The 24,075-nt window shown below is 36.9% G+C and overlaps 1 protein-coding gene across 2 annotated transcripts in view; it reads right to left on the bottom strand.

The window, feature by feature from the left end:
* Positions 1-582: 582 nt before the first annotated feature.
* Positions 583-24,075, bottom strand: part of NETO2 (neuropilin and tolloid like 2) — a 56,903-nt gene continuing 33,410 nt past the window's right edge. For both annotated transcript variants that reach the window (XM_072750296.1, XM_072750295.1), the window contains exons 7-9: positions 20,241-20,469; positions 7,280-7,393; positions 583-5,123 (exon numbers count right to left, since the gene is read on the bottom strand). In XM_072750296.1, coding sequence (XP_072606397.1) covers positions 4,543-5,123; positions 7,280-7,393; positions 20,241-20,469 — 924 coding nt within the window. In that variant the 3' untranslated portion in view covers positions 583-4,542. The remainder of the gene's footprint in view (positions 5,124-7,279; positions 7,394-20,240; positions 20,470-24,075) is intronic.

The following is a 24,075-nucleotide window of genomic DNA, read 5'->3' as shown; positions in this document are numbered from 1 at the left end:
TTGAGACAGGCAAGGAAATTAACACACAAGTTTTATTTCCAGTTCAAGGATCATATTCCTTACTGTGAAGTGTCAATCAGGATTAAACATATCAGACTTCTTGTGTGGTCTGGACATTCATCTCTAAAAAGTCATTGGTTTAAAAAAAACATTTACTCAAGGGGTGCCTTGGTGGCTCAGTTGGTTAAGCATCTGACTCTTGGTTTTGGCTCAGGCCATGATCTCAGGGTGTGAGATCAAGCCCTGCGTTGGGCACCACGCTCCGCATGGAGTCTGCTTGAGATTTTCCCTCTCCCTTTCACTCAGACCTTCCCCTCTCTGAAATAAAATCTTAAAAAAAAATGTACTCAAGACAGTACCCACTAAACATGCACCCCAGTCATGAGCTTCTTGGGCTTTTGTAGTCATTAAACCAATCACAGAAATATATGAAAGAATTACTAAAAGAAGCAAATTCAGAATTTTTAATTTGTTGAGGCATATAAAACATGGAAAATTGATTTTGTAGGGACCTAAAAAAGATATCTGAGGTCAACTTGTCATCATGGCTCAGAACTCAAATCATTCTCCAAACTCAAGAGATATAGCACACAAATCTTTAATTTCTAGAGTATACATTGTTTCCGTTAGATTTTAAAAAGATCACAAAACCAAAACACCAAAGCTCTTTTTATCTAATGCCAAGCCTATAAATTGTTAACATTGTTTATTAAGAATTCACAGTAATTGTCTTGCCGTTTGCAGATGCCAAGAAGTCATGGCAATAAAATTGTAGAATAGCGTTACATAGATTAAAAAAAAAGAGGTAAAGTGCTTTGAAAAAAATTTATAGAATAAATTACACTTTAAATCAGAATGACTGACGAGCTTACATGGAACATCTGGGCTTCTGTTTAGAACTGCTTGACCTTTAAAACTTCTAGCCAGCGAAGGCAGGGAAAAAACAGCCAAGAGCATGGGACTGGTTCTGAGATGCGAGTACTCACTCCTTTTCTCTGGGCCTCAGAATTCTCATTAATGAATTTAGAACAGATCATCTTTCTTGGATCTTAAAAAGCCCCCAACTCATGGTCCCTTCTAATCATGAACAACACAGCCGACACCATTTTGTGAGAGGGCATAACCCCCTTTGAAATTACTCCTGGAATCACGAGGCCTTCCTTCTGTCTTGTCTCATCAAGAGACGAGGTGACACACCTCTGAAACCAGAAAGCGCACTGCTCATCAGATAATAGCAGAACTATAAAAATGTTCAGAAGCAGACATTTAGGAGGTTCTTTTAATGCCTAATAATTACATGAAACATGACAAAGACAGACATAAAAGCTGTTAACAAGTCAAAGGAGACTTTTAAATCTTTTGTGATGTGAAATGTGGAAAATCTTTTGCTTTTTGTCAAAACTTTAGGTTGAACATTTCCCCCCATAAAAGGTACATCACACTTTATATGTACATACTTTAGATGTTGGGATTCATAGGTTTCCTGCAATCCGTGGGCACTTGAGTGTTGATAACTTGTGGCTGAACTTGGGCTCGCAGGTGAGAGGTCACGACAGTATTGCAGAGATGTCCTAGGCGCTGCTCCTGACTTGCAGATACTCTTACCTCCACATTTGCATTTTCTACTCTATGTTTAACAACTGGCTTCAACATTCTCTGTGAAGGGTGTAATAGCTTCCACAAGATGGCTAAAGTTCATCTTCCATTACTAAAATTTATTATGGCTTTTACTTTAGTAAACAATTTGTAAAGTTTCCCACTAAGCTCAAAGATGAAAGACTCTACCTACAGCAATTAGCATTTTGACGGTAATAATGCCTGAAAAATAGTTCCATCCTCTTCCCATAGTGTACTGCCAAATAAGTATTTGACTAAAAAACAAATGAGGCCTAATACCCATCTATACTTCAGTGAAGGCATACAGTATATGGCAGTTGAAGGCTGGCTTAACTAATACTGATCATCTGACTCTTTAGTTCTACCCCTGCAGAGACTGATCAAAAACCAATGATCCTAGACCATACTGAGACGTGCCTTCACTAGATAAAGATTTACCATTCTGACTTTTCTCTGCATTTTGCAACTTTTTTAAATTCTGAGGAAATGTTGTTCTATATAAAGATCCTCTTTCTTTAGTTGAAGAGAAAACTAGCCTCTGCAGATAAGTTTGGGTTCTCGACTGTGAAAAACAAAAACTATTTCATTCGTTTTAGCAGCCTGAACATTTAGAACCAAATTTGTTGTCCAAGCTTCACTTGCTATGTGGAGTTGCCTGAAGCTACGTAGTTCTGTGCTGTTTTAATGTTAAACGTCTTCTCTAAAGGCTCTATTTTGTAGGCCTCTTCATGCCCTTTTAAAAGAATATAGAATACAAATTTCAAAAACAAAAATATAGTTACAAGTGATTATAGTTAATGTAGTTAAGCATACTGTATTAGTTTCTACTATAATGTAGGTGTTAAAGATGGATTTAATAGCTGTTTTTATAACGGATATAATTTTACATAGAAAATATGCTATTTTCGTTCACCATCATGAAGAATGAGATCACAGTTATTATATTAAATATTTACTACGCTGTTCAAGTGTTGGCTGGCTACTAACTACTAGAAAGCCTATTCAACATAGCTACTGAAAGAATGTCTATCTAATCTGGCTCTGATTCTTTAGTTCAATGAATACTACATTCATTAAGTCTTTCTACCTTCCAAATTGTATTTTTAAAATAGGAAATTATGCTGACTTTAAAAAAATTAAATCATGAATATACTATCTACAGGTTTACATATCTCCTGGATATTATTATATACTTTAAAAAAATAAAAAATGTGATATAAGAAACATTTTGAAGGGGTAATTTTATAAGTATCATATTTAAAGGTCTCAGTTTTCACTAACCTGAGAAAACCCATAGATGTGAGATCTTAAAAAAAAATCAATGAAATTCAGTGAAACTTCAATTTCTCATTTCATGAGAATTTACTACAAAAAATCAGAATGAGAATTTATCTTTTTTTAAATGGCATGTCTGTATTAGTTTTAATTTGTTAAACAGATTCCTTTCCATATATATCTTAAGTTCCAAAAGCTCAGTGCAATAACATGATTGAAGAATCATGTAACAATGTATATTTTAATATAAGACTTGTGTAGTGATTTAGAACAATAAATAACACATAGTGAAAAATTCATCATAAACTAAATGCAACAACAAAAGGAAACAAAAGCTTAAGTACACATTACCAAGGTCTTTACAATAAGTTATAATGCGTAGTTCCATCACAGCATATTTGTATACAAAGCCACTAAGGTGAACACTGAAAGAAATCTGTCATGTAGGTCTTTAATTTTGATTTAATAAAGTTTGTACAGTATCAAATAATATCAAAAGTCTAAAAAAACACAATGAGTTTTCATATCATGTTTATAAATTATTGTTTATATACCATAAAAAAAACATAAGGTCAAAAGTGCAGTTTAAAAAAAAGTGGAAGTTGTTATTCTTGGTAAGAACTAGAAAAATGTATTGTCCCAAGTAAGAAGCAATCTGAGGGCTTTTACAGTTTCTTAGGAATTCTTCTTTAACTCTCATACAACCTTGGCTACCATATTCCATAACATAAACCAATACAAAGGGAGCAAAATCATCTTCTTATAAAAATAACAGGAAACACAAATCTGGTGATGAGAAATGCTGTAACGAAACAGGCCTCCCCCAAAGTGAATGAATGGGCTACCACTGCATCTGACCAAATTTGGGAAATTTCAAAGGATTTCTAGAAGTTCTAATATTTTTCAAGTTTTTAGTCATAACTGGCAAGGGTGCATACATCCTAGGATTATGAAATCTTCTAGTATAAGACAAAATATGACTTAAAGGTGATAAATCATATCATCCACTGTTCACAAAAAATAAAGACTAAGGATCCAGTAATTAAAAGGCAGCATATAGAAATTAGTCAAGAAGAAACAGATGGGTGAAACAGAACTCTGGGTCTTCACTGGCACGTACCACAGTAATGAGTTATATTTTGACAAATTCTAGAACAAACGCCTGTATTGAAATATGTGTGGTACATTAACCATTTATATTTATGTAAGAAACCAAAATGGTAAAATCATGGACTTATAAAACAAATTAAATTTAGAGAAAAGAAAAACAAAAGGAATGCAGAGACAAATCTTATTTTTAAACTTGTGGGATCAAAATGTTGACAAGCTGTATGAATCCAGAGCAGTATTCGTTGCTAAGCCTAACAGGCAGCCTGCGCCTGGCTCAGCACCAGCACACCCCTCTTCAAATGCTCTTTCACTGGAACTCTGTGTGTGTGACACCAAGCAATAAGTGACTATCATTTTGTTCGTGAACTGGAGTAGGTCCCTTGGTTGGTTTAACATACAGGCTGCCTGAGACAATAAAAGCGTCACCATTACAGAGGGTTAGTGGGAATGAAGGTCTTCCTGGTTCTGACAGAAGAGTATGGGTGCTCTGTAGGCTGCGTACGTACACACTTAGTAATTCATGTCCCCTCTAGTAGAAGATTAAAAATCGATGGATATGGATGCTTGTGCAGAATCCTCTCGCCCCCTGACGTAAATTTCACAAGGAATCTCCTCCATTACTCTGTCTTCGAGGGCCTGTTCGGGGCACTCGTGTGCCTGTTTGAAAGTGTAGCTACTCTTTTTGAAGGTGCTGTTAAACGTTTTCATTGGCTGTGGTTGTGCAAAGTCATTTCGGAAAGGCAGTTCCATGGAACTCAGGTTGGTCCTGCTCTGTTTGACACTGGATGCTTGCGACCCACAGTGATGGTCGTGAATGCACCGGGAGGCAGTGGAAGAGCGCCGCATCTTCTGGTAGCTGTCCAGTTCTTCTGACAAGTCGGCTAGGTCTGCAGAAATCTCTTTGTCCCTTAGTGAGAACAGTTCATAATGAGGAGGATCAAACACTTCCTGAAATCCAGTTTTATTAAACGCAGTTTTGCAAGCCATGACCTTTTTTCGAGGCTGTTTCACTTGTACTAAAATAGAAATAATGAGGAGGACCAAGACAATCCCTGATGTGATGCCAATAATTGTTCCATGGGTTTTAGTGACTTGTTCAAACAGTCCTGCTTTTTTCTTTTCTGCAGAAAGAGAAACAACAAGGCTTTCAAAATTCATTAATGAGTCCTGTCATGAATTGGTAAGGGATTTTTAGGTAAAGCAGGACATGTGGGTCAAATACACTACAGATGATACCATTAAAATGTGTTTTTTTTTTTTTAAAGATTTTATTTATTTATTCATGAGAGACACAGACAGAGACATAGGCAGAGGGAGAAGCAGGCTCCCTGCAGGGAGCTCGACACAGGACTTGATCCCAGGACCCCGGAATCATGACCCGAGCCAAAGGCAGATGCTCAACCAATGAGCCACCCAGGTGTCCCAAAAATTCGGTTTTTATTATTTATTTATTTATTTATTTTTAAAGATTTTTATTTATTTATTAATGAGAGACAGAGAGAGAGAGAGAGAGAGAGAGAGAGAGAGAGAGGGGCAGAGATACAGGCAGAGGGAGAGGCAGGCTGCATGCAGGGAGCCCGATGTGGGACTCGATCCTGGGACTCCAGGATCAGGCCCTGGGCTGAAGGCGATGCTAAACCACTGAGCCACCCAGGCTGCCCAAAAATTCAGTTTTTAAACAAATAAAACAATCTTATGATGATTTCCAGTTTAACTAACCAATCACAATATAGTTAGATTACATAAAAGAAAAAAGACTTGGTTCTTTACTCAGAAGGTACATGAAGGCCTACAATTTGCAAACCAAACTAAAAACACGAATCTAGGGGTGCCTGGGTGGCTCAATCAGTTAAGCGTCTGCCTTCAGCTCAGGTCATGACCTCAGGGTCCTGGGATGGAGCCCAAGGTCGGGCTCCCTGCTCAGTGGGGAGTCTGCTTGTTCCCCTCCTTTTGACCCTCCACTCACTCATGCTTACTCATTCTTTCAAATAGGCAAAATCTTATAAAAAATAAAAACAAAATAAAAACATGAATGTAAAGAAAATGCTGAAAGAAACACTTTTGTTCTAACAAGTTAGCTTTCTGCTCTGTGGTATGTTTGGCCACCTTTAAGTACATCCACGGTATTTCTATTGATGGCCGTCAGCAAGAGGGGACTAATGTAATCAGGCTAACCCATCGAGGTATTCATCGCAACCTACCATTTGAATGATTACCTGAAAATACTTCATGTCAAGTACTTAAGACAGTTCTATCAGATCACATTAATTTTTCATAGTAAGATATTTACTCAACTCTCAGGGAATAGAAGGCAGGTAAACTGTAGGATTGAGACAGTGATTTGATAATGTCTGTAGATATTCAACTATTACCACAAGTCATATTTACCTTAGACAGACACTGGAAATAAAGTAGAGGAAATTTTATAAAATTAAACAAAGCAGTTCTTTTTTTTTTTTTTTAAGATTTTATTTATGTATTCATGAGAGACACAGAGAGAGGTAGACACAGGCAGAGGGAGAGGCAGGCTCCCTATGGGGAGCCCAATGTGGGACTCGATCCTGGGACTCCAGGATCACGCCCTGAGCCACCTAGGCATCCCAGCAGTTCTTTTAAGTCTGCTTTTACTGCTTTTTAAGATTGAATCCATCAATGTTTATTAAATATTATTTCTATATAATTTTTAAAATACTACTACTCTAGGTTAATTTTTTTTTTGTTTTTTTTTTTAAAGGTGACCAGAGCTTCTATTTATTTATTTATTAATTTATTTATGATAGTCACAGAAAGAGAGAGAGAGGCAGAGACACAGGCAGAGGGAGAAGCAGGCTCCATGCACCGGGAGCCTGATGTGGGATTTGATCCTGGGTCTCCAGGATCACGCCCTGGGCCAAAGGCAGGCACCAAACCGCTGCGCCACCCAGGGATCCCTCTAGGTTAATTTCTAAATTATTCTGAGAATAAAATATCTTTACAATATGAATAAGAAAATAATGCAGGAAATACTATGGCAGACTTCTGAACAATTTAAGATAAAAAACATAGTTTGTAAAAAAAAAAAAAGAATGCTTTCATTGAGAATAAGTATTTTTCCTTGCATTCACCACATTCTAGAAGTCTATGATCCATTTAAAAGAACATTTATATTATGTGTTTCCATTTCTGCTGAAGCAGCTATGCTGAGCACAGTTACAGAAAAGGATATTTTAAGTCTTTCTTAATGAAGGGCAATGGCCACTCTTCTCTCAGAAAGGTTGGACTTTGCCAGCGCACTTACCTTTACAGTGATTTTCATCCCAAGGGTACGCACAGTTCTGAACACCATTACAGACTAAAGAATTATTGATGCACATGTTGCTGTGGCAAAAGAAAGTGCTACCTGTGCAGGGAGCTGCAGGAAAGAAGAAAAGTTTGTCACTAAGAACTCATTCCAGTGCATTTATGTTTAAACTTGTTCCACAAATACACCCCATACTGTAGAAATAGTAAGACAAAGGCCAAAGCTGTCTGATATGGTCTCATGTGAAAACTTTTTTTTTTTATCATGTAAAAACTTGACTTAAGCGGGGTGCCAAATGTCATTTCTAATATAATGAGAATATGAATATAGTTACCATGGTGCTTATGGAGCTAGTACATAGCCTGGTAAATTTTTTTCAACATGTTAAAAGAGAATGTTGGGGAGGGTGAGGAGACACTGGGACCCTTGGTGCACTGCTGGGGGAAATGTCAAATGAATGGTACAGCTGCTCTGGTAAACAGTACAGAGTTTCCTCAGAAATGCACACAGATTACCATATGTTTCAGCACTTCCCCTTCTAGGTTCATACCCAAACAACTGGAAGCAGGAACTCAAACACTTAGCACACCAATGTTCATGGCAGCATTATTCAGAGCTCACAGCAGTATTATTCCACCAAAAGGTGGAGACAACCTAAATAAATGTCGTTGATGGATGAATGGATAACCTTTGATATGTATATACCTCACTGTGGTATATACATATCAAATGGAATATTATTCAGGGTTAAAATTCAGAAGGAAATTCTGACAAATGCTACAACAAGGAAGAATCTTGAAGACAGTATGCTTGAAAGCAGCCAGACACAAAAGAACAAATATTCTATGATTTCAGGCATATGAGGTACCTGAAGCAGTCAAATCATTGAGAGAAAAAAGAGAACATTAACTACCAGGGCCCTGTGGGAGAGGGGATTGGGGGTGTCTAATGGGACAGAGTTTCAGTCAGGGATGATAAAAAAGTTCTGGAGTTGGATAGTGGTGATGGTTGCACAAAGATATGAATGTACACAATGCCACTGAACTATGCACTTAAAATTGGTTAAAATGGCAAATTTCATGTTATGTAGATTTTTACCAGAAAAAAAAAATCACTTCCTAGGATTTCAAAATTAAAAGTTTTTAAAACAATAAAGATATATGGAATGTATACTATGTAACTTTGTATTTTGTATAAACTGTTCTTTCAGCCTGAAATGTCTCTTCCTTTCCCTTCCCCGGTCAACATTTGGTCATCTTTCAAGATCATCCAAAATGCGGCCCTCTGACTCCTGTGTTCCTGTCATACTCTAGATGTGCTTCTTTGTAACACTTCTCCTTGTATATGTAAATATTTGTTACACTAGATTATGACTTGGTATGTTTACTTCTGTTAAGAAGTAAAGTCCTAGACTGGATATAAAAGTACCAACATACTAATAATACGTATTTCGTGGTAAAGATACACACACAAGAATCTGAAAGTCAAGAAGCATGACAGCTTTTCTCTCTCATTGACAGAAGCACCTAAAAAAATCAACTAATCATGTGACTTCCAAAAATATAATCGAGCAAAATGTACTTCCTGTCTAAAATATTCTACATTTAAGATACATGTCTCATCAAGGAAGGAAAACTGAGTGCCACTCTCTACTATACTAACAGACCTCAAATATTTTTTATATTTTCTTTTTAAAAGTTTCTTTTCAAGATGAAAAGAAAAATATAAAATTTTACAGGACTAATAACTGGATTTTCTCTTCTAAATATTATCTTTAAAAAATAAACATACAATGAATCTTATCAAATCAATTAATTTAGTATTTTTTTTCCCTCTAAAGAGAAAGCTCTCTCTTGAGGTTACAATCACAGGAAGCTTTAGAATACCTAACCACACTGTCCAATTGCATTATCAGTAATAAAACTGACAGTTTGGTCAACAAACAGTTTAGTATCCACTTGTTTGACCCCCTTTGTCTATTTCTCAATTTGGCTCTGAAAATGGGCTGTAAAAATAGGTGTTTACTGGGACCCCAGGAAACCCTAAAACACAATGTGATATTTATCAAATATTTATTAGTCTTATAATATAGGTCAATGGACAACATGCACAATACCATTGGTCATCAGGGAAATGCAAATCAAAATCACAATGAGGTATCACTTTACCTGTCAGAATGGCTATTATCAAAAGGACAAGAAATAAGTGTCCGTGGAGACACGGAAAAAAGAGAACCCTTGTGCACTGTTGGCGGGAATGCAAACTGGTGCAGCTACTGTGGAAATATTATGGAGGTTCCTTAAAAAGTTAAAAATAGAATTACCATATAATTCAGCAATTTCACTCTTTACCTGAAGAAAATGAAAACACTAATTAAAAAGATATACACACCCCTCTGTTCATTACAGCATTATTTACAATAGCCAAGATAAGGTAGCAGCCTAAGTGTTCGTCTGTGGATGAATGGATAAAGATGTGGCACATATGTAAAATGGAATATTACTGAGCCACAAAAATGAATGAAATCTTGCCATTTGCGACAACATGGATGGACCTAAGGTGTGCTGTTAGGTGAAATAAGGTAGAGAAAGACAAATATGTATGATTTCACTTATATATGGAATCTAAAAACAAAACAAATGTACAAACAAAACAGAAAGACTCACAGATACAGAGAATAAACTGATGGTTGCCAGAGGGAAAGGGGTGGGGGGGAGACTGGACAAAGTAGGGGAAGGGGAGTAAGAGGAACAGTCTTCCAGTTATAAAATAGATAAGTCCTCGGGATGTAGTGTACAGCACAGGGAATATAGTCGACAATACTGTAACAACTCTGGATAGTGACAGATAGAACCTAGACTTTCTGCGGTGGTCATTTCATAATATACGTAAATATCAAATCACTAAAACTAATACCATACTGAGTATCAATTATTCTTCAATTACAACAAAATAAAAAAAAAATCCAAGATTGCTTTGCAATGAGAGAGCAAACGTAATCTTTCCTTAAGGCGGAATACCCAAAAAGCAATATTCACCTGAGTTCCAGTTCAGTAGGCTAATAACCTGTGGTCAATCACTATGAACTAGGATTTGTCCATCCCTTCTTCCTCCCCACTGTAAACTGAGTTCAGGCATGAGTTTTTTTCTATATACAATTAAATATTCTCTTGCACAAAACTTGTAGGCTTGCTAATTTGCTGATTACTTAACCCACTCCAGTTCAAGTATAATAACCCCTAGGTGGCTCTCATGACTCAAGAATCTAAAATAAAATAGCTAAGAACTGTAACTTGGGAAATAGTGCTATGAAGCAGAGAGAAGAAAAAAAAAAGGACTATAATTAATAAAAATTGTTTCTGTTATTAGTTAACCTTCTACTTTAAGGTTTTAACTAACTTCCTGGGTCTCTACTTCCTCTTTTTAAACGAATGGGATGGACTACAGGGTACTTCAGACTTCTAAAACCAATGAGACTATGAAATTAGTGGTCTCAATCATGTTGATGCTTCTATTCTCAGAAGAATCAAGTATATAACCAGTAAGGAATTTACCCAGAGACTGAGCCCCTTATGTGGTATCATTTAAACCATTAAGTATTTCATGGTTCTTAAGAAATGCTTGATGGTTTCAAAGCTTATTGTAAGGATGAAAGGTATCAGTTACATAAAGAAGCCGTCAGATTGAGGACAGAAAAGCCAATGAAAAGGTATGGTGGTATCTTATTTAAGTACAAAATTAGCTAGTGTATCCACCTCAGTTTTGTCATACAGATCATAAAATTCTATCACCCCCCTGTGTGCACTATAATAGAACCAATGGCCTAGAGAACACACAGCATTCTTTAATTCTTCACTTTGAAAACTGGAGTTTCCTCTTTGGTTTCCATATTACAGCATGGTTCTATCATATCCTCTATCACATTACCTGTTGGCCTCTAATTTGAGCAGTCCTATCCAGTTCACAGATGAGGAGACAGGGAACAGAAGCTATTTTCACGGCAGGCTGGGTGAAGTTTTAAGCAGCACTGTGGCTTCTAGGTATTCGGATTTTGAGTCGAACTATCATTAGCTCTTAAGTTTATCTACAGAACATTGTGTGACCACATTCTGATGTCTCTTTATGGCTTCAAAGGGGCAAAAAAGACAGGTTTTTCTGGCAAGTTTTTCACTGATTGAACAGTGAATAGAAAGCAGCCTCAGTTTTTATTACAGAATTCTTTACAACTGCTCACCACATTGTTTAAGGCAATCAGAAAGCAGCACTGAGGGATCCCTGGGTGGCTCAGTGGTTTGGCGCCTGCCTTTGGCCCAGGGTGTAATCCTGGAGTTCCGGGATTGAGTCCCACGTCAGGCTCCCTGCATGGAGCCTGCTTCTCCCTCTGCCTGTGTCTTTGCCTCTCTCTCTCTGTGTCTCTCATGAATAAATAAATAAAATCTTAAAAAAAAAAAAAGAAAGCAACACTGACGACAAAGTCAGATACTGTTTTGTAGAAATGTATGATATTCATAATTACAGTTGTATTAAGCTCTATGGATTTTCAGTGGATAAGCACAGCTGTTTATAAAGAGAATCCAAGTATCAGTTACTGACATGGGATATTAACGACATACTTCAGTTAAAAACTATAAAAATGGCTGAATTATAGGAATTTATGAGTAAAGGACAAAGAGTATTGCAAAGATAGTGCCAGTTATGAACTGTTTTCTACTTAAAGCCTGAGGATTTTCTACTTTCCCCCTTTCCTCCCTACTGGGTCATAGCATGAGAAAGAAGAAGGGTTAGGATTTCAGTTTCCCTCCCCTTCTCATGAGATATGGCAATGATGCTGAAAGATGGCCTATTCTTCAACGAGGCCTGCAGGGGCCCCGTAGGCAGTGTGTCACTGAGAATCACATTATGGATTTATTCTAACAAAAATAACTTCTGCTGCTTTCACAGCTGTAGTCCTAGAAATTATTTTCCTAAAACCATATCCTGTCTTAAAGAGTGAGACATATACTAGTACTCAGTGCTTGGGAAGAAGTCAAACAAACTGACTGCTATTCTAGATCATTCATTTTAGCCAACTTACGTTATTTTAGTTCTGGCATCTATGATGGGTAGGTATTGAGTGTCTCATGCAGAATTAGTCCACCTTTATAAGTCTTTTCTAAAATGTTGATTGTTTTCATGAATGGATCATAACAGTTACAAATCATTAATACCTTAGAGAAAAACAAAAGAGTTTCAATAGTTTGATTTAATGATGAGCATGTAAAAATGTACTGTTTAGAGCTCTCTAATGTGCCTATTATAAGGAGACTTCCAAACTGGGACTTTTGTTTCATAAAAACTTACAAAATCCTTTATTTTGATCATATACATGTGTATATATGTATATATATGTATACACACATAGATATATGACTTTTTATTTGGAAGGATGGTTTTCTTGTTCTTCGTGGATAATAAAGCCAAATTAAGGATATGGAGCTAAGTCTACTGCAACTTTTAACTCAGCCTTGTATTTAGTGATTATTGTAAAGACATCACTTGAGGGAGGCTTTTCATCTGTTTACTTCTCATATCTGTACTGATGGAGAAATCATTAATGTATATAGAGAAATACCTTAACTAAGACACATTAGAGAAGAATTTTGCATTTAAGGTTTAGATCAGTGCTGCCCAAAATAAATATAATGTGAGCCAAAATGTGAGGAAGTAGCTGCATTAAAAAGCAACAGGAGGAATTAATTTTACTAATAGCTTATTTAACCCAATATATCTGTGCAGAGAAGTGTTACTATAGCAGGACTGAGGTCGCTCCCTTTAGAAGGGTCTGTGTGCAAGGTCTGCCCTTAGCTTTGGCAACTGGGAACTTGGCTTTCCTCCATTCCCAGATGATAAGGTTCACAGGGCCTAGAGTTGCGTGAACAATGTCATTTATGTCAAATACCTTCTTTCCTGCTATGAGTCTACAATTTTGGTACAGGCAAGGCTGAGAGTGCCTATGGGACCGGCTCCCAATAAAAATCTTGGGTGCTGAGCTCTAACGGGCTTCTCTCCACAAAACACTGTGCATGCTTCTGCATTTTTTCGTTGTTGGAGAAATGCACATGCATAGTGTGCCCTTCATGGGAGGGAGTGAGTGTTAAGGAAGCCCAAGCGAGGATTTCTCCAGAATCAGACAGTAATTCTCCTTTGTTGATCCCATATCCTTTCAGTCTCAAAAATCTTAGCATAAGTATTCAAATACATGCTGATTCCTGTGACTCTTTCTAACAAATCACCTAACATTAGGGTGCTGTTCAGGAGCCTTGAAACAATACCCAAAATATTCTCATTTAACACATATGAAATATTATTCATGAGATATTTTACATTATTTCATTCCACTTCTTTCAAACCCAGGATCTATCTTTATAATTATCGCACATGTCAGTTGAGATGGGCCACATTATGAGTGTTCAGCAGCTACCCGTGGGTGATGCGCACTCCTGGAAAGCACAGATGTAAGATGCTGGGAAGAAGTAAACCAAGGAGAAAGGAAGACCGCTGAAACGCTTTCTTGCTAACCGAAACTCTATCTTTGTATCAAGCACTGCTTTGTAGTCATTTGAAATAGTGAAGCAGCCTTACATAGCTGTTTTAAGTGTGAAAAGTTGATAAAATCTTTTTTGAAACTGCTTAGATTCATAGGGCAACAAGAAGCAGCAACACAGTTTACTCACGGTAAATATCACTGCTGAGCTCTTGACATTTCCAGCTACTTGAGAAACTCACTAAATCCAAAATAACTGGATTAAAAATCCAAATTACTTTTCCCTCTTATCTCTCCAATTTTCATTTTCCAAGTCAGACGGCAGCTATAGGTATCTTTGACCCATTCTGTTACTTTTGTCTGCTCAGTCACCAAATCCTGTTGATGCTACGTCCACAAGTCTCTCTTCTGTCACTGCTTGGGTTCAGACTGTCCTGGTCCCCCCATACCCCCAGGGCTCCCCACTATGGAAGTCAGCCTCTCTCCTACAAAGCCTCTACACCACAACCGAAGCATGGCTCTGATTGTCATTCTGTAGTATGAAACCCTTCAAAACTCCCCAATGCCTTTAATATGAACTCTAATTTTAGCCTTTAATTTAAAGGCCTTCTAACTCTAGTTTTAATCTCTCTTTCTTGACTCATTTTTCTCTCTTCTTTCTTCTACTACTTCTTGTGATCCAGATAAGCCTGGGCTCTATGCATTTTATTCACTCTGTAGCCTCTGTTTGGAATAATAACTTCAATTATTCAACATTTCTACCTTCTAAAACCTACCTGTCCTCAAGAATAAACCCAAGTCCCTACCTTAACTACTTGCTCCATAATCAATGCTGCCTGCTAGAAGTAACCTGCATATTTAATCAGGAAGCACTTCATTTTCTGTCTCATTCTTTGTCATAGTCATTCCTGCAACTGCCTCATTTGCATATAAGTTACCTCACCTAAGTGACTATAATAAGATCTTTTAGAGCAGGGACTGTTTCATCCATTTTTGTGTCTTCATAGCAAATACAGCATCTTGTAAGATAAATGTTAAATAAATGAATGGAAGGAAGGTAGGAAGGGTGGTTGGCTAAATAGGTTTCATAACCCAGCTAGTCATTTAGCAATTCATCAAGTCTTTTAAAATTATAGATAGAAGAGTTCAGCTATAGCAAAAGCTTGTATAGGTCACATACCATTCATGAATTTAACATAGAATCCATGGAATAGTAATATAATATCTTGAAATTATAAGTAAAGGGAAAAATTACTAATTCCTAAATTTCTTTTTAAATTTAATTTAATTTTTTTTAAAGATTTTATTTTTTATTTATTCATGAGAGACAGAGAGAGAGAGAGAGAGAGAGAGAGAGAGAGGCAGAGACACAGGCAGAGGGAGAAGCAGGCCCCATGCAAGGAGCCCAATGTGGGACTCAATCCTGGGTCTCCAGGATCACACCCCGGCCTGCAGGCGGCACTAAACCGCTGCGCCACCAGGGCTGCCCCTAAATTTATTTTTTTTTTTAAATATTTATTTATTCATGAGAGATACAGAGAGACACAGGCAGAGGGAGAAACAGGCTCCATGCAGGGAGCACAATGTGCTCCCGGGTCTCCAGGATCACACCCTAGGCTGAAGGTAGTGCTAAACCGCTGAGCCACCTGGGCTGCCCCTAAGTCCTAAATTTCTTAAGAAAATATCTGATAGTATCTTACTCTTACACCTTTATATTTACAGATTTTGATTTGCAAAAATCATAGTTTACCATGTTACTGTATTCATTAGTCAGTATATAAAAGTGAAAATATTTCCTTATGAGGATAATATAGAAGATCTACCATTTATTTTTAAAATATATGTGATGTGAACATATACCTTCAACTACACTGGGGCAGTTTGGATGAGTCTTTAAATGGTAATTTTCTTTGAACAGAAGTGGCCATGAGGAAAGGGACTAGTTGAGAGAGACTAATCATTCAGCACTATCCAAATGCAGATTAAAATTAAATCAAGCCAAAAACATGATGGTATTTTTGAAGGTCATTTTTAAAAAAAATCAAAGCTAATGTAATATGATTTGCACTTATGACAAATAAAATCAACAAAACAGTCATTTGGACTTTTATAGGAGATGGGCAATAGAACCAATTTTTTCCTAGAATTTGTTCATGTGAATTATCAGAAGTTTAAGGGAAGGATCCTAAAATCTGTCCTCAAGAGTGTCTCCACTTTTAAGCTAGGTCAGGATCTATACATGAGCTACCCCATTCTTTAATATGAAAAGGTTCTCACATGCCCACAAAATAGTAAAAATGACTTTTATTTTTTTAATTTTAATTTTTTAAAGATTTTATTTATTCACAAGAGACAGAGAGAGAGAGAGAGAGAGAGAGAGAGGCAGAGACACAGGCAGAGGGAGAAGTAGGCTCCATGGAGGGAGCCCAATGTGGAACTCGATCCTGGGACTCCGGCGGAAGGGAGGTGCTCAGCCACTAAGCCACCCAGGCATCCTGTAAAGATGACTTTTTTTTTTTTTTTTTTAATTTTTTATTTATTTATGATAGTCACAGAGAGAGAGAGAGAGGCAGAGACACAGGCGGAGGGAGAAGCAGGCCCCATGCACCGGGAGCCCGACATGGGATTCGATCCCGGGTCTCCAGGATCGCGCCCTGGGCCAAAGGCAGGCGCCAAACCACTGCGCCACCCAGGGATCCCTAAAGATGACTTTTAAAGACATAACTAACTCATAAAAAGACAAAACCCCATTATAACTACAAAGAAAATATCTAAAGAATATACACAAATGGAAATTCAAATGTGTTGCCACAAAAAAATCGATTAACCACAAAAGAAAGTAATAATGAAGGAAATGAGGGACAAAAAGCTTTAAGACATTTAGAAAACAAACAGCCAAAGGGCAGAAGTCCTTCCTTCTTACTAATTACTAAAAATCTAAATGAGTTAAACCCTCTATTCAAAAAGCAGAGATTGACAGAATAGATAATAAAACCCTCCTACAAGGTCCAATTATACACTGTTCTACAAAAGACTCACTTTAGATCTAAAGATAAAAATTGGTTGAACATGAATAAATGGAGAAAGATGTTCCATGCAAATAGTTACCAAAAAGACAGCTGGGGTGGCCATACAAATACTGACAAAAGTAGACTTTAAATCAAAACTGCTGCAAATGACAATGAGGGACACTGTTATTGGTAAAAGAGATTCATCAAGAAGATAGAACAATTATAAAAAAATATAAACCAAAAATCAGAGTCCTAAAGTATAGGAAGCAAACACTATTAGAATTTAAGGGAGAAATTAGATATTCTACAAAAATGGTTGGAGACTTCAATATTCCACTTTCGATAATGGGTAAAACAGCCATACAGAAGATAAATAAGCAAATAAAAGACTAATACTATAAACCAACTGGACCTAATAGATACATACATAAAGTTCCACCCAACAACAGAGAAATACACATTTTTCTCACGTGTATATAGAACTTTCTCCAGGATGGACCAAATGTTCTGCCACAGACACATAAAAATCTTAAAAGACTGACATCATACAAAGTATCTTTTGTATCTTTTTCAAATAAACTGGAAAATTCATAAATATGTGGAAATTAGGGATGCCTGGGTGGCTCAGCGGTTTAGTGCCTGCCTTCAGCCCAGGGTGTGATCCTGGAGTCCTCGGATTGAATCGGACATCAGGCTCCCTGCATGGAGCCTGCTTCTCCCTCTGCCTGTGTCTCTGCCTCTCTCTCATTCTCTCTCTCTCTCTGTCTCATGAATAAATAAAATCTTAAAAAAAAAAAAAAAGAAAATTTGAATAGATCTCTAACTAGTAAGAAGACTGAATCAGTAATCAAACTATCTCCCAACAAAGAAAGGCCCTAAACTGGATGGTTTCACTGGTGAATTCTATCAAATGTTTATAGAATGTCAACTCTCAAGCTCTTCCAAAAAGTTGAAGAGAAGGGGTCACTTCTTACTCATTCTAAAGACCAGCATAACCATCTACTAAAACCAGAAAGATACTATTAGAAAACTACAGACCAATACTCCTCATGCATATTGATGCAAAAATCCTCAACAAAATACTAGCACTGAATTCAGCAACATATTAAAAGGATTATACATCATGACAAAGTGGGACTTATTCCTGGAACATAAAAATGGTTCTACACACAAAAATCAATGTAATATACATTAACAGAATGAAAGGGGGAAAAATGACATGATCATTTCCATTGAATCAGAATTTGACAAAATTCAACATCCTTTCATGATGAAAACACTCAATAAACTAGGACCAGATGAAAACTTCCTCAACGTGATAAAAGCCATATATGAAAACCCCACAGCTAACACCTATTCAAGAGTGAAAGGCTGAAAGCTTTTCTCCGAAGATCAGACACAAGACATGGGTGTCCCTTTTCATTTCTATTCAGTATAGTACTAGAAGTTCTAGCAAGAACAATGAGACAAGAAAAGGAAATGAAAAATAAAATAGCATCCAGGAAAAGTACCTGTTCGCAGACAACATAATCTTATATGTAGAAAACGCTAACAAGATTACACACTAATAAACTAATTCAGCAATGCTGCAGGATACAAACGGCAAACAAAAATCAGGTGCATTTCTACACACTAACAATGTAGATTTGTATACAGAACAAAACATTTTTTTTAAAAGATTCTATTTATTCATGAGAGATACACAGAGAGAGGCAGAGACATAGACAGCCGTCTCTGGGGACCCCGATATGGGACTCTATCCTGGAACTCCAGGATCACGCCCTGAGCCAAAGGCAGACGCTCAACTGCTGAGCCACTCAGGCGTCTCCAGAATAAAACATTCTTGAAAAAATTTAAAAACAACAAACAAACTGGGAGACATTTTGGGTTCATACACTGGAAGATTTAATATTAAGATGACTCTACTATTCAAAAGCAATCTATGGATTCATTATGATTCCTATAAAAAAAACCCTGTAAGCATTTTTAGCAGTGTTTTCTGAGGAGAAGAAAAGGGCTTCTTGGAAATGTGGTTGGTTCTAGGGCTGGGCCGGGGAAAACACAATCAAGCCTGGGCTATCTTGTGGTGATAGAAAGAAAGTGATTTAAACACCCCCCCCCCCCCCCGCCCCCGCCAAAACAACAAAAAACAAAGGATAAAAGAGACAAGTTGAAGGAGCTCCCAATGGCCAAAGCTGGGACTTTGAGCAACAAAATAATGTTAGTATTATACTAATTGTATGTTATATTGTTATATAATTTTATATGTATAATAATAATGGCATAAAATAAAAATCCATAAACTCATACTGATATAAATCACCAAAAGATAAATGAGGGAAAAAACAGTTCTTCCTCACAAAAGAATTACAATTAATAAGTGTAGAAGGAATAATGGAGACAGTAAACTACCATTAGGTAAACACTATGGTATCACCTATTACAGATGAAAACCATTAACAGACACTATAATTATGAGCAAAGGGATATCTGCATAGTCTCAAAGAGCATTATTAACTAGAAATGAAAAAATTAGTAACATTATAGTGGAGAATCTTGACAGCTCCCCAAGGAAGTGAGGGAAGTTAACGAGGGACAAATCTGCATTGCACACACCCACCTCACCGGTGTGATGTGCGGGAAAGGTGTAATGTTCTCTCTGTGATACTGACAGAAATATATAACCTCAAATGAATCCATGAGAAAACATCAGAGAAACTCAAATGGACAACATTCTACCAAATAAATGGCCAGTGCTCTTCAAATGTATCAAGGACACCAAAGACTGAGGCACCATCACAGATTGAGGAGACTAAAGGAGAGATGACAAGTAGATAGATGCAACGTGGATCCTGCATCAGAAAAAGACATTAATGGGAAAACCAGTGATGTGTGGATATGGTCTATGTATCAGTCAATAATACTGTATTATTACTCATTTTCAGTGTTCATTTTCAGTTTTACTACACTATTAGGGGAATCTGAGTAAAGGACATATGAAAATTCTGTCCTATTTAAAAAATTTTAGATCAGCTTAAAATTATTTAAAAAGAAAAAACAGCCTACCTAAATTTTGATGAGCATGGTTTGGCAGGCTCATAATGATTCACCAAGCTGAATTAATACTACTTTTTTTTTTAAATTAATACTACTGATAATTATTTTTAAATCTGAAAATCTTGAAGTTTCCATTCTGCATTTCCTGTCATATGTTTACACCTTTGTAATAAGGCAGTGTTGCAATGTATGTATTAATGTGGTTTTTCACCTAGAACAGATAATTCTTTGAGAACAGGGACTAAAACTTAGTTATTTCTGCCTTCTCTTTGACTTGCAGTCTTTGTCAAGAGGAAATGCGCCATAACTGAATTCTGAATGAATGAAAATTGTGTAAAAAGATCTCAGTGTTGTAGTATTTACTTACGCTCCACAAAGGAAGTAAAGAGCATTCTGAATCTGCTCAGCCGACTGCCCTCATCGGCCCACATTCGGATCACTCCAACTCCTGTTTTCAGCATTACGTCATTGGCCACGGTGCTGCAAAACTTGGCCTTCAGATTTTCAATAGAACTGCTTCCATCATAAACTGCAACAAAGTTTCTCTTGCATTCATTTGAGTGCTCCATTTGATAATCTAGGAACCTCAAATAAATCTGTAACATTAAAACAAAGAAAAATCCTGCTTTTGAAAAGATACATTTGAATGTTGTAGTTTCACTATTTTGTCAACATGGTAGATATGACAGCTGACAGAAACCCAACAGCTAGAAGGCTGGCATCGAAGGAGTTAAAAGAACTAAGGCTGCCGGTCTCCTTTAGTTCTTAGTGGAACTAAGCATTAAGAAACTGAAAGTTATTGTTTTGTCTATAAAGAAACCTTTTGCTCCATGAGGCTCACTGGCTCTGTTACGTGATTTTTTTTTTTTTTTTTTTTTTATGATGGCACCAACCAATTGGGAAAATGAAAGAATCATTCAGCAACTGTTGGGATTTTTTTTTTCCCAGTTTTTTAAGTTTAAACCCAAGTTTAATTGTAATATATATATATATATATAATATCCTGTAACACATCAAAACCATTTTTATCTTATCTATACTCTTCATAACCATACACGTCCCCCATGATCTCCTGTCATTTACCCCCTATTCTATATTGCACATTTACGTAGTTTTAAGGCTTCACCCCATAAATAACAATTTCTACATTTTCAATCAGGAAGATATAAATTGCAGTATCAAAATAAGCACTATCTATTTTGTTTAGCATTCTCTTTCTTGAAATTTTATAGGCAGCTTGCTACCTGGCACTAAGTTCTTAAAATACAGTTGGCCCACTTTTGTTTGAAGATTTCCTTTAGATCATAGGCTTAGAAAGACTGGGAGCATTCATGTTCAGGTTGTGGGCTTAGAAACACATCTGCATAGCTCTAAAGAAGTGAATGCAGTAGCTATTATTCCTTACAGGCAGGGAGAAAATTAAGGTTCAGATGATTAAGAATTTGCCCAAGGTTACTCAGAGTGATGTGACCTAGGTTGGCCTGGCTCCAACACTTGTGTTCTCTCCACTCCCTGGGATGTCTTTTATGCTCACACACACGCACACAGTTCACTTTTTGCTCTAGTTGCCCCTATGTGACTCTATAATTAAAATTTTAGTGAGCAGAGAATAAAGATTTCCTTTGTCATTAAACACATATAATAAGTATTCATTCTGGTTTCTATCTCTGAGGTAGCAGTATGATGCCACCTCCATCTATTTATTTAAAGATTTTATTTTTAAGTAATCTCTATGCACAGCATGAGCTTGAATGCACAACCATAAGATCAGGAGTCACCTGCTCTACTGATTGAGCCAGCCAGTCACATCCCGCCTCTTAATTTAAAAGACTTTATATAAAAACAATGTAATGTCAGGTATCTCTTCCTGCTAAAATACCTTGATGGCACAAACTAAGAGCAAAAAATTAAAAAATACACCTCAAAGGGATATATATGGACCAAGTAATTTTCATTTGGAATGATCATTTATTTGAAATGATCATTGGTTACTTACTTCCCTGAAAATGGTAGAGAAACAGAATTAAATAGGATTACCATTTCAAAACTTCACAAAATCTTCACAATTACATAGAAACAATAGGTTTCCTTAAATATAACACTAGTTCTCAATTTCTCCATTGTTTACATAATCGAAACATTCTGTCCATGGTTCTGTGGTAGTGAGCAAGTATCACCAATACCGTAATTCTCTTCTCTAGTATACTGTGAGGCCTTCCAATGAGAACCATGTGCTAATTATATCTAGTGTAATTTTTGCTCATAGCAAGTAATGAATACATGACTAGGTTTATAAAACTATGAACTGGTAGATCTCAGAAAAATCATCAAGAAGTCTGAAGTACTTACTCTCTGCTTTTTTTTTTTTAATCCAAAGAAACATGGTACTGTACAGGCCATAGTTAATGCTCCTTAAAGATATATTTTTTAAGTCCTATGATCATGACATTCTTTTCTGTTGTGAATGCAGCTAAATATTGAAATGGTTTAGTGCAACTAATTTTCAGGAAATATTTCTAACAAAGGGTGCGTGGGTGGCTCAGCTAGTTAGGCATCTGACTTTGACCTAGGTCATGACCTCAGGGGTCCTGTGATCCAGCCTTACCTCCCTGTCCAGCTCCCCTCTCAGTGGGGAGTCTGTTTCTTCGCCTTTTGTCCCTTCCCCCGCTCATCTTCAATCTAATACACAAATCATCTTAAAAAAAAAATTCTAACAATAAAAACCTGACAAATTGAAATGGCGGGGATGGGGGTGCGGGCACTAACTACTTCTCTTTCTCCCAGGCTGTATGACAGGTCTGCCAATGCTCCTGGTCTCTTTTTCCACTCCTACACCCTCCTCAGGGAAGTGGAGTGAGTTACCTTGAGGATGTGGAGTCTGGTCTCTTTTTCCTTCCTTCTTTCCCTGGACTGGTGAGTAGGAAGCAGTGACCTGAATAAGTGGGTTTTCTCTGCAGATGCAAACTTTCCTGGGGCTGGACTGGTCTAGGCTAGACTTAGGTGGGTGGTAGAACTGATGGGTAGAGAATTAGCAAGTCTAATACAACTCTCTCACTAAGCTGCTTCCTCTAGCCTTTGCTGTAATAAAGGAGCTATTTTGAATCTCCATATTCTCAATGTGAAGGGAAAAAGGAATGCTGTCTATTGGTGCCTCAGAAGACAGCCCCCACCAATGCAATGAAATCTTCTATGGACAATGAAAGGAACTATGGACATTATCATGGAGGTACTGGGTGTTTCCTTCCAGACAAGGAAGGGAATACTGCAATATATAGTGAGTCAAATTAAGTTTTTGGTTTCCCAATGCATAAAACAGTTAGCTTGTACTGTGGTCTGTTAAGCATGCAATAGCATTGTCTACAAAATGTACATTCCTTAATTCAAAAATTCTTATTGCTAAAAAAAAAATGCTGACCAGCATCTAAGTTTTCAGCAAATCAATCCTTCTGCTGGTGGATGGTCTTGCCTCAATGTGGATGGCTGCTGACTGATCAAGGTGGTGGCTGTTGAAGGCTGTGACAATTTCTTAAAAAATGAAGTTTGCTGCACTGATTTGACTCTTCTTTCACAAATAACTTCTCTGCAGATTGTGATGCTGTTTAGTAGCATTTTAACCACAGAATTCATTTTAAAATGGAATCAATCCTCTTAAGCCCTACAGCTGTTTTATCAACTAAACTCATGTAATATTCTGAATCCTCTGTTGTCATTTCAACAGTCTTCACCAGGAGCAGATTCCATCTGAAGAAATCACTTCGTGCTTATCAAAAAGAGCAACTCTCATATGATGTAATGAGCATTGGGTATTATATAAGACTGATGAATCACTGAACTCTACCTCTGAAACTAATAATATATTATGTTAATTGAATTTAAATAAAAAAATAAACATCCATTCTAACTCCAAATAAAAAAAAGGAGCAACTCCTCATCAGTTCACATTTGATCATGAGATTGCAGTGATTCAGTCACATCTCCGGGCTCCAGTTCTAATTCTAGTTCTCTTGATGTTTCATCACATCTGCAGAAGTGAAGTCTTGAATCTTTAATTTGTAAAACATGCAGTATTTGTGAAGCACAGAAAAAGGAGGAATGCTTGTATAGCATTCCAGATCAAAAGGAGACACACAATAATTGGCACTGCAACCGACTACTGACATTAGATCCCTGTCTTACAGGACAGAAAATCAATTCTTAAATGT

The sequence above is a fragment of the Vulpes vulpes genome, chromosome 2 (genome assembly GCF_048418805.1).
Source record: "Vulpes vulpes isolate BD-2025 chromosome 2, VulVul3, whole genome shotgun sequence".
Lineage (NCBI taxonomy): Eukaryota > Metazoa > Chordata > Mammalia > Carnivora > Canidae > Vulpes > Vulpes vulpes.
This window is presented reverse-complemented; position numbering and strand designations above follow the sequence as displayed.